This window comes from Sander lucioperca, chromosome 2 (genome assembly GCF_008315115.2).
Source record: "Sander lucioperca isolate FBNREF2018 chromosome 2, SLUC_FBN_1.2, whole genome shotgun sequence".
Classification (NCBI taxonomy): domain Eukaryota; kingdom Metazoa; phylum Chordata; class Actinopteri; order Perciformes; family Percidae; genus Sander; species Sander lucioperca.
The window spans coordinates 7275570-7292895 of NC_050174.1; the positions used below are offsets into that span (position 1 = coordinate 7275570).

Below are 17326 nucleotides of genomic sequence, written 5' to 3' on the forward strand. Positions count from 1 at the left end.
ATTTTGTTGTTTTTCTACCAGTTCATGCAGGCACGCTCTTTGTGAACATGTTCGGCTGCCTGGCCTGGTTCTGTGTGGATGCATCTCGCGGTGTAGATTTTGGCCTGGCCATGCTATGGTTTCTGCTGTTTACCCCTTGTTCTTTTGTCTGCTGGTACAGACCGCTTTACGGGGCTTTCAGGTAAGCAGATACATGGAAAATTGCACCGTCTTCTGCAGCATTAGAAAGAAGCAGAAACATGTCTCTGTAGACAAGCACCGTGTGCTGATAAAGCAAGTATGAAACTTGTAAAATGAGGTGGGCAGTTGACTTTAAAAATATTTTGCAGGGTTGTAGAAGCTCATTCTTTATCATATTTTCATTTTCTAATTCCCCCATAATACATTTGCTGTATGGGAAGAGAGTACAAAGTGAAGATATGGATAAAGATAGACTTTCACATAGAAATTCACGTTTAATGAAGGATGAATTAGTAACGGAGTTGTAAAAAATGCCTTTTATTTTATTATCCAAACATTGATCTCTTTCTACCTTGTTCTCTGTGTCCACTACAGGAGTGACAGTTCATTCCGCTTCTTTGTCTTCTTCTTCGTCTATATCTGTCAGTTTGGAGTTCACGTTCTACAAACTATTGGCATCACTGGCTGGGGAACATGGTGAGTATTTTGTGTTTTTACTAATTCTGTACCTCCACAAGTGTGTACTAAAGTTCACTCACATTGTCATTGTTTTGTTTTGCTAGTGGTTGGATCGCAGCTTTAACTGGTCTGAACACCAGTATCCCAGTGGGCATCATCATGTTACTGATTGCAGCTCTGTTCACTGCACTCTCTGTGGGCTCGCTCATTATGTTTAAAAAGGTAACACAATCACAAAGGGCCTCGCAAGATGTCAACACCGATTCCTATGTTTAATAGACTCTACCTGAGTAGCTACATTAGCATCTGATTATTATTAAAATAAGGTTAAAAACAGGCTACTGACGCAAATTATTCCAACACAAGCACTCTTAATGAATGTTTATATTGTTTGAATGGAGATTGGACAGACGTACTCTGACTAACATACTGATCGTGATAGGAAATGTGAGTCCAAGCAGGCACTATCATGGTTGCAAGAATAAACACAATACTGTGTGTCATTTTTATTCACTACTAATGTTGAGACTAACGTCAGTGTTGTGATTAGCCAGAAGGCGTAACATCTGCCTAACTGTATCATTCAATGCTGCTAAAGGCCTTGCGGTAGATTTAAGTCACTTGACATGATTCCAACTAACGTTTTTTCTGCTCTTTCCAGGTGCACGCACTGTATCGTACCACCGGTGCTAGTTTTGAGAAGGCTCAGCAGGAGTTTGCAACTGGGGTCATGTCTAACAAGACCGTTCAGACTGCGGCTGCCAACGCTGCAGCTAATGCTGCATCCAATGCTGCTCGTGGGGCCTTCAAACCTCAGCCATAAACTGACACACCTGCATACATGCACACATGCTCACACATACAAGCATATACAAAAAAACACCCAAAAGTTAGAGATGCACAACTCTGGCCCTGCAGGCTCTCAGATCAAATTGATTCTATTTATGATTGTTGTTATGCTAAGATTGCCCTGCACTTTGCTTAAAAAGCACAAAGAGTCACAGCCAGAAATAACAGAGAAGTTAGTCAGATAAAGTAACCAGAGTTGTTCACCTTAACTTTAAATCAAATTTCAGTAAAAGCTATCTGACATCCTTCCTGTCGGCTTTTTAGTCAGATGACTGCTCACATCCCTTGATACATCCACTAAGTGACTCAAGGTTTGCTCTGAGTGTGTGTGGGATTTCATTTCCCCACTCTCTCACTCGCTCTTTCGCTTTCCTTGTTCTGCTGGCACCTTGAGGAGATGTTAGATCAGGCAGAGGTTAGCAGTTCTAGCATATGTTTTTTTTTTTTTTTTTGCCATGGTGATGACCTCCAAACAGCTTCCTGCCTGGTTAATACAGTTTAGAGTTATGAAAAGTGATAATCTGATCATGGTGTTTTGCGCATAGTTCTGTTTTTTTTGTTCACATCCCGAAAGTACACCGTATGTTGGCTGGGCCTGTGTGTGAATATGTACTTCAGAATTGTGGCTCTGACTTATTTTACTTTTTTTTTTAATTCAGTGCTTGGTCATTGTGCTCCGAAAGGTCAATTTGACCTTGTCTTGCATATGTGCTTCTATTCTGAGACAAATACCGTCTTGGTAATTCATACAAGTAGAATATGTTGGTATGTTCTTATTTAAGGACCTGCCTGCAGCCCTCAGCAGTGCTCCAATGACACCTGTCAGTTGAACAATTATGGCCACTTTGTGTGCTACTTTGATTGGCAATGTGGGCTGGGTCTGTGGCTTTGACAGCATGATAACCACATGCATGTTTAGCACACTCAAGGTAGCGGTCATACTGTTACAGGCCACCAGTTCTCACCTCAAACCTAAAGAGGTTCAGTCAGATGCTTTAATGGCCTGCTGCATTAAAGGGGAAAAACATGAGACATTTTCATATTTTCATTATGTATGTATGACATTAACAGACTGCCATGTGGCTCCATCTCAGTTGTTTTTGTTGCCCTTTACACTTAGTTAAAAACTAACGCTGCTAGTAATCTGAGAGCCGCCGGGTCGTGGCCTCCTGCTGTCATGTTTTCTGTTGAAAAGGACATGTACCATTCATTCATAGAGAGAATGGAGAGAAGTGACCTGCCTTTTCTCACAGAAGATGACCTGTGGTAAAGCTATGTTTTTTTCTAGAGATTAACCTGCATACATAAACAAGTAAAAACATTGATACTGTGTATATTTACACAACATAGACTAACAGTCCATTTTCATTTTTACAGACAAAAAAAGTCAGTCCATTTGTTTTTCCTCTGTCAGTATTGGATTGCTGACATTAGACCTTTCATAGGCAAAATGAACATTAAGATAACAGAGGATTGGACTCGATGCCCATTCAGTGATATCACTAAGAAGCATTTATTTATATACAACAGTAACAGTGTTATTTAGAACTAAATTGTACAGACTACTGTCACTGAAGTGAAATATGGACGTGGGTTACATTTGTGTCTAGTTTAGCACCTCTTATTGTGGTGGTGAGTGAAGATGTGAATGATAATGACTGATGGCTGGTACTGCTGTTATTACAAATGTATGGACTGAACATCATAGTGGATTAAATACTTCTGTGACTGTTACAAAGTTAAAGATCAATAATTGGTTGTGGAATAAGCCTACATCTCGACAGTATTGTTTTTATTTGGAAATACTTGTTTTAAATTCGTTGCACATTTCTTGTTTTACGTTGTATTGCAAAAGACAAAAATGTTTTTATTTATGGTGTAAGTTATGGTTTAAGTTGTTTGCATTTCAATTTTGTTTGGTTTAATTTGACATTATGTATTATGTTTGTGTGGTTTTGTAATGACATGATCATAGCATCAGCTAGATTTAAAAGTGTTCAATGACTTTGCAACTTGACCCTGCAAGAGGTGTGCTTGTGTGGAAGGGGATGTGTGTAGGATTGGTATGAAAGGCAAATAAACTCCCTCAAGTGTTATTCTATGTCCTGAAAAGCTGTGAGAAAACTACCAAATGTCCATATGGATTTGTTTTTAAATCTTGGTTTGTGATGTGCTCCCTTGCCATGTTTTACTTTAAGATATTACACAAGTTTTCTTTGCTACAAACACCCACATGATTTCCATGATACTTTAACAGTTGTTATTTGAAGCCATGCCACAGTGGGTCATTTCTTGATGTATTTGGGTGTGCTGGTCGGCAGTACAGAACAATGTATTTGAAGTTTTCTGACACAAAACTGTGTTTTTGACGTGTGAACATGTTATTTCACTGAATCAGAGAAGAAACTCATTCAAAAGGGACACCTGTATATTTTGTAAAGTTAATAAATTTGATCCCCATTAACAATCCCATGTAAAAAGAAAACGTAATGCACTCGTCTGGCCTTTGTCGCATGTGGAATAGTTTGAGTTTTGTATATTTATGGTATTAACATGAAATAAAATTTGAAAAAAATATTGGTTTACTTATTTTCAGAAAGTTACATAACTTTTGTGTACATTATTGTCAAAAAAATATTTAAACCAAAATTGTCACCAAATATTTGCTTAGGATCAGTGGAATCCATGTAGCCATGTCTCCTCATGACCCATTCTCAGTTTTTGACCATAGAGGATTTGTGAGTAGTTCAACCAAAAGGTTGATGTTCACTGGTCAAACTCTTACATTTAACCAGGTTTAAGAGGATTGACAAAGTAAGCCCCTGAAATTATTTTGCAACCCTGGTTGGGAAGCACTGGTATGAGCTACTGTTCTGTGTTGTCTTCTTTCCATCTCTAGGTGTCAGTGTTTCCTCAGAATTTTGGTTTTACCAGGAAAGAAACATGAAAAAAGGAACTTCGTGAAAGAAAGGTTTTACAAACGTATCACCCATAGAATTACTAAAGAAGGCCTAGTTTATTTGAGTACAAAATACAGACAATCTCTCCTAACACATAACCTCTCATACATGCAGTATCATACAATGTGCCACGGATGCTGTTACTCTTGTTAATGTAACAAAAACAGCAGACAGTCAACATATTAATTTAAGCACAGACAGTTTAGAAATGTCTCCTCCTCTGTCCACTCACTCTCACAGCAAAAACACTATAGTTGAATTATTGCACATCTCATCTAAAATGAATAAAAGCAATCCCATGTTACATTTACAGCAACTTAATGAAGCATGGTTGGGAAAATGAAAACACGTGAACAGAATATGAAGCAATGTGAAATTAAGGACAAAGTGCAAAAGACAATCAGGTAATTTCCAAAAGTACCAAACAAATAAAGAGTTCTCTCTTAGTCATGGTCACACTAATTACCCATTTCATCTAGCAAAGACTCCACAAACACCTTTTGAATTTTTATCAACTTGTTTGTTTCTCTGACATCTTTACAAAGCCAGATTGTGTCTTTATGGTGTGTCAGGTAACCCATGAAAAGCTCTGGTGCAGCCTGCTTTATCTGGCTGTGAGCAAACATCCCCTCAAAGTTCAGCACAGTGAAACATATGGCGAGTCTCTGTTCCTTTTCTGCTCTGTTCACACACTGCCAGTTAATAAGCTGCAAGAGACTCACACACAATCTAACAGGGGGAAACTCCCTTTAACGTGAACAATCCCTTAAGTGGCACATGTAAAGTTAGCTAGAGAGTCGTACTGTCCTGCTGTGCCATACAATCAGAGCATATGGACATTTAGAGAACCTCAACAGTTTATGTCTGCAACACACACACACACACACACACACACACACACACACACACACACGGAACTCGAGTGGACACATCTGCTTGTATTCAGTGGTTTGCTGAGGTTTGCAGGTGAACCGTGTAAAGGAACATTATAATGACTTACAAACATACACACTGTTTGACTGGCAGTGTTTAACCTGTCCACAATAATGCTAACAACACATCCACTACCAATTTCTTTAACTAATCTGCTTTTTTAGTACAGTGGTTTGTTTAAGGAAATAATTTTTACAAAAATAAACAGTATCTTGGTCAAAAACATTGGATAAGTCTACAGGTAATGCTGCTGTAGCCTTTTTGGCAGTTGCATCAATCATCATTTAGGCATGAACACCATGCCTTACGATTTAGAAAGTGGTTACAGAGGCTTCTATCTTCTCAACAACCAGCTGATTATTTGTATGAAGAAAATCACTCAACACAATGTCTGTCCTCCCTCCACTGAGATCTACAAGTGGCCATATCAGAGAAATTAAACCAAGGATGATTTCCTGGAGTTTCCCAAGGTTTCTGAAGGCTCAGAGCAGGCAGATCAGACTCTTCCCCTCTTCAATCTCCTCCTGAACCTTATCACTGGAGGTGGCAATCTCAGCCTGTGCGGACAAAACGGCACACAGGAAGGATCCCAAAGTTCCTCCTATCGCTGCGTAGAACGCCCAGCCGAGTGAACACAGAGCCGGCCTAAAGGGCAAGGTCTCAGGGCCGCAGTAGCTGATCACCTTCTCTGAACCCCAACCGGCAGGGTACAGCATGAGGCCCACCATCAGCAACAGGCCTGGAGGGAGAGCAGATAATGAGACAAGGGGTTTAGTCACGTACACGTAAACATCGGGGCTGGAAGCACAGACAGATCACAGTGCAGCTGGGAACATAGTGACTCAGCTCTGGTGAAGAATAGGTGTATTTTCCAGCTGACAAGCATTTGATTTGTGATGAAAGCAAAGACCCCATTTGACCGCTTCCACAGTGATGTCACATAATGATAGATTACCTACTCGACAGACCTGTCGAGCCAAACACACCTGAAGGAGCTCATTGTTATAGAATAATGCAAAAAGACTTGGTGAGGTTTGGTTGGAATATCTAACCTCCAACTAGGGAAAAAGTTCATTGGAACGCCACTAGATGTTGCCAACTTGAAAACTCAGATGTTTCAACTTGTAATCTCAATAGCGACACAGAAATTCCCTTAAGGCTATGGCATGGTTATAAAACATACAATAGGCTTGCATGGACGCGTAACCACTACAAACTCTTCGTCACAGATCCCAGATTATTACCATTAGCTTTGGTAGCAAGTGAGGAGCTGTTCAGCTTCTTATGTTTGCCCATGGTTCTTCCCTGCTTCCCTGAGGGTGCTTATTCTGTGGAAACTTCCAATTTCCTTCCTTTTTTACTGGCAACTTTAAACATGTGAACCCAGAGGAAGCATAGCCTATAAATGTGTATAAATGTGTAGATTTTAGTTTTTGGGGGGGCATGCAATATACATATATATCTCATGATCAACACTACACATTTTTGCAAACAAAAAGAAAAAGTTGCAAACTATTTGACCATTATCGTTTTTACTTCAGACCTCTATTTAGCAGAAATCATAGCAGATCATCTTGTTTGTCTGTGTTATTTTAGCATGCATTTGGTTTGGTTTAGTGACATGATATGGTCATATCCTGTAAATACAACATACATATACACAACATATCTGACTTTGTCAGGGACAGAACAATAAAGTTCTGGACCTCTTTATTGTCTCTTGTGTTTTCACAGTCCAGCCTTTACTAGGACAGAGACAGGCATTCAATGTCTGACATTAACATATATATATAAAAAAGAAAAGAAATAAACTAGAAAATTAAATCATGTGAATTATGAGTTCAAGTTTTATAAGTTTGGTCAAGTGTACATTATGTATGATTAAGATACACTACTGTGCTATGGGATGTGGGGTTTGATTTAAATTGGGGATCTTTGTTATATGTCATCTCTCTCACTCTCTTCCAGTGTTTCCTATCTTTCTCAAAAACTTGAGTGGAACTGATTCCTGAGAGCACAGTTTGTGTGGAAGATTCTGGACACAGAATTACTTTTTCTGTGTCAGATGTGTTAAACACAGACAGATATCTCACCTGCGATAGCCTGGAGCAGTCCACAGATGTTGAATATGCTCTTCTTCAGGATGCTCTGGAAGCACAGGCTGAAGATGGAGATACAGGCTACTCCTCCTAGCACTAACACCCCTGCTGCCAGAAACAACATGGCAGCCTGCCAGAAGCCACTGGCCACTTCTCCAAACGTCCCAGCGTAGGGCCCGCAGCTCACCCCTACTCCCCGGGCCCCGACACGAAGGCAGCGGCTGTAGAGGCCGAGAGACGGCCGGTACTCCCCGGAGTCCACTCCCGCCCCACTCGCACTGGAGTCCGACCGGGGGAATCCCAGCAGCCAATCAGGGCTCATGAAGGCAATGAGCTCAGCAAAGGCCACTACAATACTGAGCAGTGTCCAGAGCATGGAGCGGCATGTTACAATAACATGGCACATGGTGTTAACGCTTTCTTAGAAGGTAACAACCAATAAAAATTAAAAATAAAATAAAAATTTGAAGACTTGATGTCCTTTAAAAGGGAAAGAGTACTGATACTGGAGAGTTTAAATTCCTTTCCTTACAAAGAGAAAGGTCCAGTAGATTCCTGTTCTGATCTTATCCTCTCTGAGCAGATGTTTTCCCTTCTCTCACGATACTTTCTTCTTTGCTTTTCCCTCTTCTTCTTCTTTGGTCATCCCTAATAGCTACAACGCACCGAAGCAGCTTCCCTCAGCCATGGTACCGTCTGAAAAGCACACCTACAGACACAGAGACACAAGAGGTTCAGAGACACACAGAATCTGTATAGATATGACGCGGAAGTAACTGACACTGTGTACAAGGGGGAAAGGGGGAGAAAAGAGGGACTCAGTGTACGAAGGCTGAACGGCGACCGGTTTCTCATCCAATATGAATCATCAAGCTCCCTTATGTTTGCCCCACAGGATGTCTAATGTGTATCATTGTCATCAAATAGACCCAAGATCTTCCCACAGAGTGCTACTTCACATTCACTAAAAGACAGCTGTGAGTGTAGCATGAGCAACACATCCAGATGTCTGTTGGAACAGTCAAGATGAATCACACACACAAAACTTCAGGTTTATACCGTTGTCATTTTACTTACAATTACTGGGTCTTTCTGTGATTGATTTTATCTGCAAAATGACAGAAGCCTTGTGTGTTTTGCCACAGAGCAGCTGTCAACACAGATCAGCGCAGAGCTCTGTTGCTGCATGCCGCATTCTTACAGTAACACACAGTGTAACATGCCAGATCCTCACTGCTGTAAAGAACACACATGACAGGGCAGCCTCTAGCTCACCCAATAAGAGTGTTCGCCCCATGTTGGCTGAGTCCTGCAGCAGCGCAGGTTCGAATCTGACCTGCTGCCCTTTGCTGCGTGTCATCCCCCATCTCTCTCCCCCTTTCATGTCTATCCACTGTCACTATAATAAAAGGGAAAAAAGCCCCCCAAAAAATAATCTTTAAGAACACACATGACATCAGCTGGAACTCCATCATTCAGTTCACTATTCAAATTACAGACTGAATAAAAATTTAATTTCTTTGTTCTTTATTCAACAGAATAACATCAAAACCTGATTACAAATAACTTGTAACTTGTAACAGATGACATTTTCAGAGATCTCAGTCCTGTGTGTGTGTGTGTGTGTGTGCGTGCATGCGTGCGTGCGTGCGTCAGTGTTCAAGTGTGTGTGTATAAGGAACGTGTATAGGTCCCAATCAAAGTGATTGTGATACTGTTGCTATGTTATGATTAAGTTGCTGTGAACACACTGGCCTCGGCACGGCCATGGTCTCATGGGAGAAAGGAGGTTTTCAGAAGCCCTCTGATGTCATCATCCAGCATTATGATACACACAGGAAAATATGCGGGATCTAGTTTAAACACAGCGTAGTCAACTCTGCGGTCTTGGGGGATCTCACTGGTATAGTCAGTGATCTCCCAAAAAAAGTTGTGAGAAGTTCAATGGGTCTATTCACACAAATTACAAAAATATTTTAACTTTTCTCTCTAATTCTTACTGAACGTGTCATTTTGTTGGTGATGAAAAGTTCAGCACAAAAACATTCATTAAGAGTTACAAGTTAGTCTGATCCCCTGAGGAGAATAAGGATGGTTAAGGTTATACATAACCTCCCCGCCAGCTTCCATTCGAGGTGGTTAATCATCCCACTACATCTTTAGGGAATGAACAAACGATCTGAGTCAGTTCAAGGCAAAAACACTTCAGCCACAAAAGAGCATTATCTCATGCGACTAAAAAGGCTGACTGATTCATCTGAGGTCGGGGTTGAGTAGAAACCAGCTGAACTGGGTCACAATAACAAAGTCACAGGCATGACATGAACATCTGAAGAGCGCAGGTAAGAGATTTGAAACACTTAAGATGCGGGTGTAATTCAGTTCAACAGGATTCGGTCATGTCTGACATTCATGGTTGTTTTAAAGTAGTTTGACAGTAGTTGCGACAGGTTTGTTGTGCTCAGGTTTGCTTTGTCTTGAGTTTGAAAGTGATGCCTATCTGTAACATTCCCAGTCAAGTTCATCTCATTCCATCTATTTAGTTTGAGCAGAATTTCAGGGGCATGTATCGTGAGGATGACCTGTCAACCTATCTTCTTTCAATTTAGACCATCACACAGGTTTCTGCAGACAATAAGAAAAGAATATCTAAGGGAAACATGTTTGCATTTGTTATTCTACTTCCAGAGAATTACAGAAACAAGGAAAAGTACAATATAATCAGGTACAGTATTTGAAGTGTGTTTATGTATTCCAGAATGGTTTGGGGTGTGCCCTATTCTATCACAGTCCTTGAGTTTATTCCTGGCCTCTTCACAAAACCATGGCTCTCCTTATTGTGATCACAGTTTCCATTCTGCATTTGTTACAATGGTTTCACACAACAGCACTCACTTAGCCTGACTCACCACACAGACACAGTGTTTGAGCGCTATTTATTGCAACCATGACAATAAAGAAATGTATTTTTTTCAGTGTGTGCATCCTGAATAAACATATGTGTGTACAGGTATGTGTGTACAGTAAATGTGCATGTTTGTTTGAATGAGTTTATTATTTTCAGCCATCCAGGCTACAGTTTTGGTTTCTCCGTGGAGCCCTCTGTTTACAGCTGATTATAGTCCATCCAGGCCAGGCATGGTGCTGTCTGTTGAGACTACAAAACCCTCAAATTAGCAGCTCTGCCTCTTTAAACTACAGGGATGGAGCCTAAACATGCCTTGTCGAGGCAGTCAGCAGGCACCTTGTGTGATCTCCCCCAGTTCTTACAGGAAATCTCTTCATTCATACCTCATCATGGTTCTCTGTAGTCTCACTAAGGACTGCACTCAAAGGGAGGTGAAAACTTGAAGGGACTTTTTATAGTGGGGTAAGGAGCACAGCATTTTGAGGAAGTATGTCATGTACATATATATGTACATTAATGATTCTAACACACACAATGACCCCTTTTAACATCTTTATTTGATACTAAAAAGGAGTATCAGTACTGTTCAAATGCTACATATTGGCTGATAATGGAAAAACACCTAATATGTCTTTAGCACTAGGTTATTAATGCTCCAATCATTTGCATTTGATATTCTAATATGCACATCTAGTGATTTGCATGTGTGTGGTTGCATGCGTGCATGTTTTAAAGTGTGCATGCTGCAGTGTCATTTAGCGAGCAGAAAGGTCACTACATCCTGAAAATGATGAATACTTTCCACTTGTTTGCTTGTTGTTGAACAGACTTCTGGGAAAGTACTTTAACAACACTTCCTTGAGAAGGTCAAGATTTTCTGCGTGTTTATGTGAGCGCTGAGGGAGGAGCCATTTACACTTCACGGCACATCAGACACAGAATTATAACTTATTCATAACCAGGCGATCAAGGCACTGTGGGTGAGAGGTCTCAGCCTCCCAGTTGCTTTTGATATATATTTATCTTCAGACTGTCAGATCTTTGTTACTGCAGCTCTGCGTGTGCCTGTGGAGTCACCGTCATAGATATGCATCATCACAACCAACACTGATAGATCATGGAGTCTTATGCTTCTTTCATGACTCCTCCACGATGCTGAGTTTGACTGATGATACAGTAGATATGCTACAATATGAAAGCAGTAATGTGGTTCTGCATCTGATCTGGACCTGCTCATTCCCACACCGCTGCCCTGTCCTGACAGAAACCAAGCCTGCCACACAGGATTATATGCATGTAGTAAAGGCCTGAAGCCAACTTACACAGTTTTCCAATCCTTCATTCAGCAAGCCAACATGAACAGTCTCCATGCTGCTATGAGACAAACTTTCTCTCATGGAATTTACAAAAAAATACAACCCACAGGCCAACAGCCAGCCATGTGGACTACACGTTTGGCTGTGAAAACCTGTTGGCCAAGCAGCTTGAATGCTCAATAAAAAATTCTACTAATGAAGCGTAACATAAGTTTGAGCCAAGCCCTTTCAACACCCCAGATGAAGCAGTGGATACGAGGCATATGTGGGTCAGTCAGTTGGCCGTTAGTTAAAAGGAGCCCGCTGAGTAGTAAATCTACAGTAATTAGGCTGAGATATCAGCAAAAGCTGTGGTAGCATGCCAAACTGCTGAGGTAATGAGTGCTGGCCACTGTAGTCTGCTTTAGAGAGTGAAAGTGAATGAGGACTGAAGGCGGGTGGTTAAGAGATCTAAAGCACATCACAGTTGAACCAGACTGTTCTATAAAGAGGTTAGACAGAGCCCTCAGAGTTTGCATCTATTTACATAAATACAATTGTGAAAGATGATGGAAACACTTTTGTTTCTCTATAATGGGCATGAGCTTGTCCCTGTTTAGGAAAGCGTATTTGAGCTGTTGGATCACCCACCCAGATCAGATGACCCCCCAGTTGATCTGGGCTGGGAGGACTCCATTAGCTCATTTTCTCTTAACACACAGATCCTGAACCGGAAACCTCAAACCAAGGCAATCTGTTCCCTAAGCTGCTGCGCCTGGTCATGCATCTGGACCAGCCAGGAGGAAGGCCCTCCGACCAAAACCACATAAGAGGCTGCTTCGCCATCTTCAGGGCTACACACAGCTACTCAAACAAGATGTGGACAGTGAGGGAATCACAGGCCACTGATGAGGGTATAATCCCCCTCTGTATTTCCAAGAATCAGGAAAATACAAAAAAAAAAAAAAAAAAAAAGAGATGTGAAACTAGTATGATCCCAGTCAGGGTTGGGCAGGACCAAACATATCCCTCGTTCATAAAAGAATGCAGTTGAGCTCCAGGTGAAGTGAGGGAGAATGAAGCAATGTAGCTTGAATACTGAGCATACACCTCCCACATATCTAGGAAATATCACACCCTAAACTTTCTCAATCAATTGCTTAATTATTTTCAACTAAGGCATCATTCTCAGTCTTCATCAAGTTTCTGTTCTGTTGGGGATGATGCAAGAACAGCAGGCAAGCCGTAACATAGCCGGAATAGAGACATCCATGCCCTTCAGCGATGCCCCTTAAATTCTCATTTATATCTACTGAACAACACCCGGCTCTTCTTTGCCCCCAGCAGTCTGAAAGGCAGATTTGTGAACTTGTGAAACCCGAACCGTGACTACTATCAGATTTGAAATGCCAAACCTTTGAGCAAAACTTTTAAAACTAAAAATGTGAGAACTTGCACACAAAACTAATGAGTTGTACATTATGGCTGCCTTTGATTGCCACACCTAAATCTGTAGCCTTAACAGCCACCTGCTTTCACAGCATGCTACAAACAGAGGAAACAGTAAGTCATGCCAAATATACAAAGCACCAAAGAGACACAAAGATGAGTTCAGCTTCTTTGGTTTACATGAAGCTTTCTCAATCCTCCCAGATATTATGAAACAACCCGAGCTGCTCTCTTCAAGAGCTCTTTCTTGCTAACCATAACCATTTGAGCCACTGCTTTGGTAGCCCTCCATAAACAGTGAATGAAAGAGTTGCAAGAGGAGAAAATGTTTCCCATGGATAGGCATTTACCACAACTTGTGTCTCATGACTTCAGCCAGTGAGTGAAGGCGGCCATCAAAAGCATCTTTAGTGCTCCAGAGTTAGTTTAGATTTATTTTACAGACCCAGATTAAACACTGTAAAACAATTCAAGCTGTAAGAAGCCATTAAATGTTGTTCCCCGACTGTGTATAAAGAATGAAGACATGCCAACAGTTCTAGCTTTCAAATACAACTAGGGTCCTGAGGTTTCGATGACAATAATAGGCCATAGAAATGTAAACAACAAGTCAACAGGGAGAAGCCCTCCAACAGTGTACTGAAACAACACAGCCCACTTTACTGACGAACAAACAAAAAACAAATACACACCCATAAACTGTGAAAAGGTGCCAGCCTTTGCTCACTCGTCCAGGTTATAATTGCATTAAAACGCATGACTTCCCAAAAGGAAAGTATCAGCCAAGCCCGTTTGTGCGCATGTTTTTGTGAGTGTATGTGCCAGAAAGCCTGAATAAAATCAGCCCACTTCATCTGGTGCCACTCAACTCAAACAAAGGCTGCACAAAGACGTGACGACACCGGCCCCCTCACTCACTCTTCAGCTCTCAAAGACGTGCCACCGTTGGCCCAGAATGCACTCTCTCATTCTCAAAGACAGGCCGCTGTGGCCCCTAACCTTTTCAATCTGTGCAACACCCCGGCCCCTCACTCCCTGCGCCGACTCTGTAGTGGCCCCACAGTTTCTGACACACAAAGCCCATCAGTGACCCTCACATTTCACTTACACAAAGACAGGAATGACATGGCCTTACTCTACCCCCTCCTCATTTCTTCTGCTCTCTGTTTCTACAAAGATGATGGATGTACCACAAACTTTGTTCTTGTTCTTATGAACTCCAGTCCCTTTTACAGTGATGTTTGGACCACATAGGTGTTTTTTGCATGTTTACTAATAACTGATAGTTGCTTATACTTCATATTACTTCTTAAATTATAACTAAATAATTTTAGATTGGTTTAGATATCGACCTTCCAGGCAGCTACTGGTTTCCATTAATTACCATACAATATAAAAACTTTGTGATATAGGTAATCCATCACATCAAACATTTTGTCAATGTTATGCTATGCAGAAGAGGCAGAGTTACCCATTTATCTACTGTCTGGTATAAACCTCAATAAATCAATTTGACATATAGCCACAAGACAGTTTTTCTCCATTTACTAAGAAGCACAGCTTGTTTTTTCACTACTGAAAAATATCTCCTTTTGCTACCATCACATTACTCCATCCAGTGACACGTAACAAGTTTGCACTTGTCGGCTGAGGGTTGTCAAAACTCATTCTAGGAAAAGAAGGCAGGTTAGGGCAATCACACTAAAGTCAATAAAAGCACATGTTTACCATAAAATAAATCCTGGAATTTGTTGGATATTAAAAAGCTGATTTGTAACAGTGTTAACATTTTTGAGTGCTTTCTGAAAGATAGTAGTAATTCCCTCCTACCATCATTTCACTGTAGTTTGTCCTTGAACTCAGCTAGAATAAACACTGAACGTTTTCCTGGTTTTGTTTAGTTTATGATGTAGCATCACATCCCCTCTCAGTGCAGTGTGTATCAGGCAGACAGCTCCATGGGTGGCTCTCCTCCCTACACTTCAAGGACATGGGCTTGTGGTGGAAAGAAAAAAAATTGAGAGCAAAGGGCTGCTGCATGGACATGTGTAAAAGACAGAGTAAGAAATAAAAACAATTTTTTTTAAAAGTGCTGTGTAATAAGTAGTTAGGCTTCTCATGGAGGTGCTTTCTCTAATGGGCACTGTGATATCCAACTGCTGCCAGATGTTGCACCTGAACACAAAGTTGCAACTGTAGATATCTCACTTTCTCCCAATCCACATCCCTCCAAAAAAACGTTTAAATACCATTCAAATTGTCTTCAGGTGGCCATTTCAGAGTCAGTGAAGCATGCAAACTCCAACTGGGAATAAACAATTGCAATTAAAAGCTTGATTCTGAGAAAATAGATTTAAAGAGTTTTACTGACAGTTTGAGGAACTAAGAAGTAAGATTTTGTGCAGTGTGCGTGTGGGTGTAAAAATCAATCCAGGAACAACCGTTTCATTAATGACACTTTCAGCAACATGAGTCATATCTGCCAGCCAAAGAGGAGATGTGTGGAATCAGTGTCTAAAACAGCTAATTATGTTTTGTTATCGCATTGTCTTCTACTCACGGGAAGTCAACGTGGAGAGATTTTGCAGGCGCAAACGTGAAGAAGCTGTCCCTGTCCTTTGTTTTGAAACGCTGGTTCTCTTCCCGGTGCAGCCCCAACGCTCATTCACTTGAGTCTCCTTTCTTCAGGACGTTATTCTCCACTCACATAAAGCCAGCCCACTATCATCTGACGTCGGCCTTTCTCCTCTTCCCTCCTCCCTCCCCCTTTTCCCTTCCCCCACTCCGTTTGTCAGAGAGAAAGAAGAAGCAGAAGAGAAGTTGCAGAGATGATGTGAAAGATGATGACGAGTTTCTGGAATCCTTAAATTCGCTTCCCATAAACTCCTCCAAATAAACGCGTCCACACTGATTTATTCACGCTTTCTTTTCAGCTTTTTCTTTGTACACGTTTTTCCTCCCTTGACATTTGGACTGGAGTTAGACCAGTTAGACTTAAGTCACAAAAAATAGGACTTAAGACTTGGCCAGGATTTGACTTGACTTCCTAAAGTCAAGTCAAGACTTGTTTGAGTCTTGAAAGCAAAAACCTTCAAATATAAAGTTGTGAGTGACCTGATAAAATCTCAGAACAATACTGAGGCTGGTTGCCTTGCATATTAAATTATTATACTTATGTCTTAAAAGTACTGAAAGGATCTCAGCTATGTTTTTGTCATAATGGTCAGCATTCAGATACCTGGAAGACCTACACCTGACTCGCATTGTTTTTTACTTGGACTTTTCCTTAAAAGAATAGTTTTACATTTTGGGAAATACATCCATCTGCTTTCTTGCAAAAACACCCTGTAAAACCACAACATGCCACTTTTACACTTTGGCTTTATACAGATTAAACAAAGAATATGTAACATGTTTTTTCTTTGAAGGTGCTGGTAGGTGGATTTTGTTACCTTTGGACTAGACTATATCCTTGACGTTCAACTTCTGGGATTGCTCCCTTGGAGCAGGAAATTCCGCTGGATGCATATAGCCTATTTTCCGTTTCCTTCCGCTTTCTTTGTGTTGAAATTTTAAATTTGGTGGATTAATGAGGACTATTGTTGACTGCTCATCAGATCTCTGCATGGTAAATTGAGACAGCTAGCTAGACTATCTGTCCAATCTGAGTTTTCTCTCGCATGACTATTTTGCAGCGGCTCTGTGCGGAGTTTAGCTCCGCCCATGACGATTCTGATTGGTATAAAGAAATGCCAATAAACCAGAGCATGTTTTCCTCCCATCCCCGAATGCTATTTGGAGTAGCCAAACCCTCCTTCCGTGTGCTATGAAGGAGGGTCTGGCAAAGTGAGACTACCTTTGGACAGAACCAGGCTAGCCGTTATCCCTGTTTCCACTCTTTATGCTACGCTAAGCTTACGGGCTACCGGTTGTAGTTGTATATTTACTACATATTTGTTTGTGGAATCATATAGACCAGTGGTTCCCACATTTTTTCACGTTAAGGACCCACAAATTAGACCACGGACCCCACTTTCATCCCCCTTTTGCGTTAAGATGTTTTATTACAGAATGTGCATAAAGCTTATAAACCTAAATAGTCATACATTCTGTCATTGTGCTACTTATGGATGAAATTATAGTAAAAATAAATTATTCCACTTTTTTTATTTATAAAGGACAAAGCACATTAAT

General features: G+C 40.9%; 2 protein-coding genes across 5 annotated transcripts in view; one reads left to right on the top strand and one right to left on the bottom strand.

Annotated features, from left to right (window-relative positions):
• LOC116054080 (secretory carrier-associated membrane protein 1-like) overlaps nt 1–4059 on the top strand; it is a 9051-nt gene extending 4992 nt beyond the window's left edge. For all 4 annotated transcript variants that reach the window (XM_031305399.2, XM_031305400.2, XM_035991429.1 and 1 more), the window contains 4 exons: nt 22–181; nt 556–657; nt 744–861; nt 1301–4059. In XM_031305399.2, the coding sequence (XP_031161259.1) occupies nt 22–181; nt 556–657; nt 744–861; nt 1301–1462 (542 nt within the window). In that variant the 3' untranslated portion in view covers nt 1463–4059. The remainder of the gene's footprint in view (nt 1–21; nt 182–555; nt 658–743; nt 862–1300) is intronic.
• A 414-nt stretch (nt 4060–4473) lies between these two features.
• LOC116054220 (LHFPL tetraspan subfamily member 2a protein-like) lies at nt 4474–15888 on the bottom strand. Its single transcript, XM_031305651.2, has 3 exons — nt 15693–15888; nt 7475–8189; nt 4474–6120 (listed from the first exon to the last, which is right to left on the bottom strand). Exons 2-3 carry the CDS (start codon nt 7884–7886, stop codon nt 5864–5866), a joined length of 669 nt encoding a protein of 222 aa, XP_031161511.1. The 5' UTR covers nt 7887–8189; nt 15693–15888; the 3' UTR covers nt 4474–5863.
• Between the last annotated feature and the right edge of the window lie 1438 nt (nt 15889–17326).

Bases quoted from the DNA above. Each gene is read 5' to 3' on its own strand.
- LOC116054220 (XM_031305651.2), bottom strand. From the start codon at position 7,886: ATGTGCCATGTTATTGTAACATGCCGCTCCATGCTCTGGACACTGCTC. The intron at 6,121-7,474 runs GTGAGATATCTG...CTCTCCCTCCAG, and splicing joins ACTGCTCCAGGCTATCGCAG to GCCTGTTGCTGATGGTGGGC.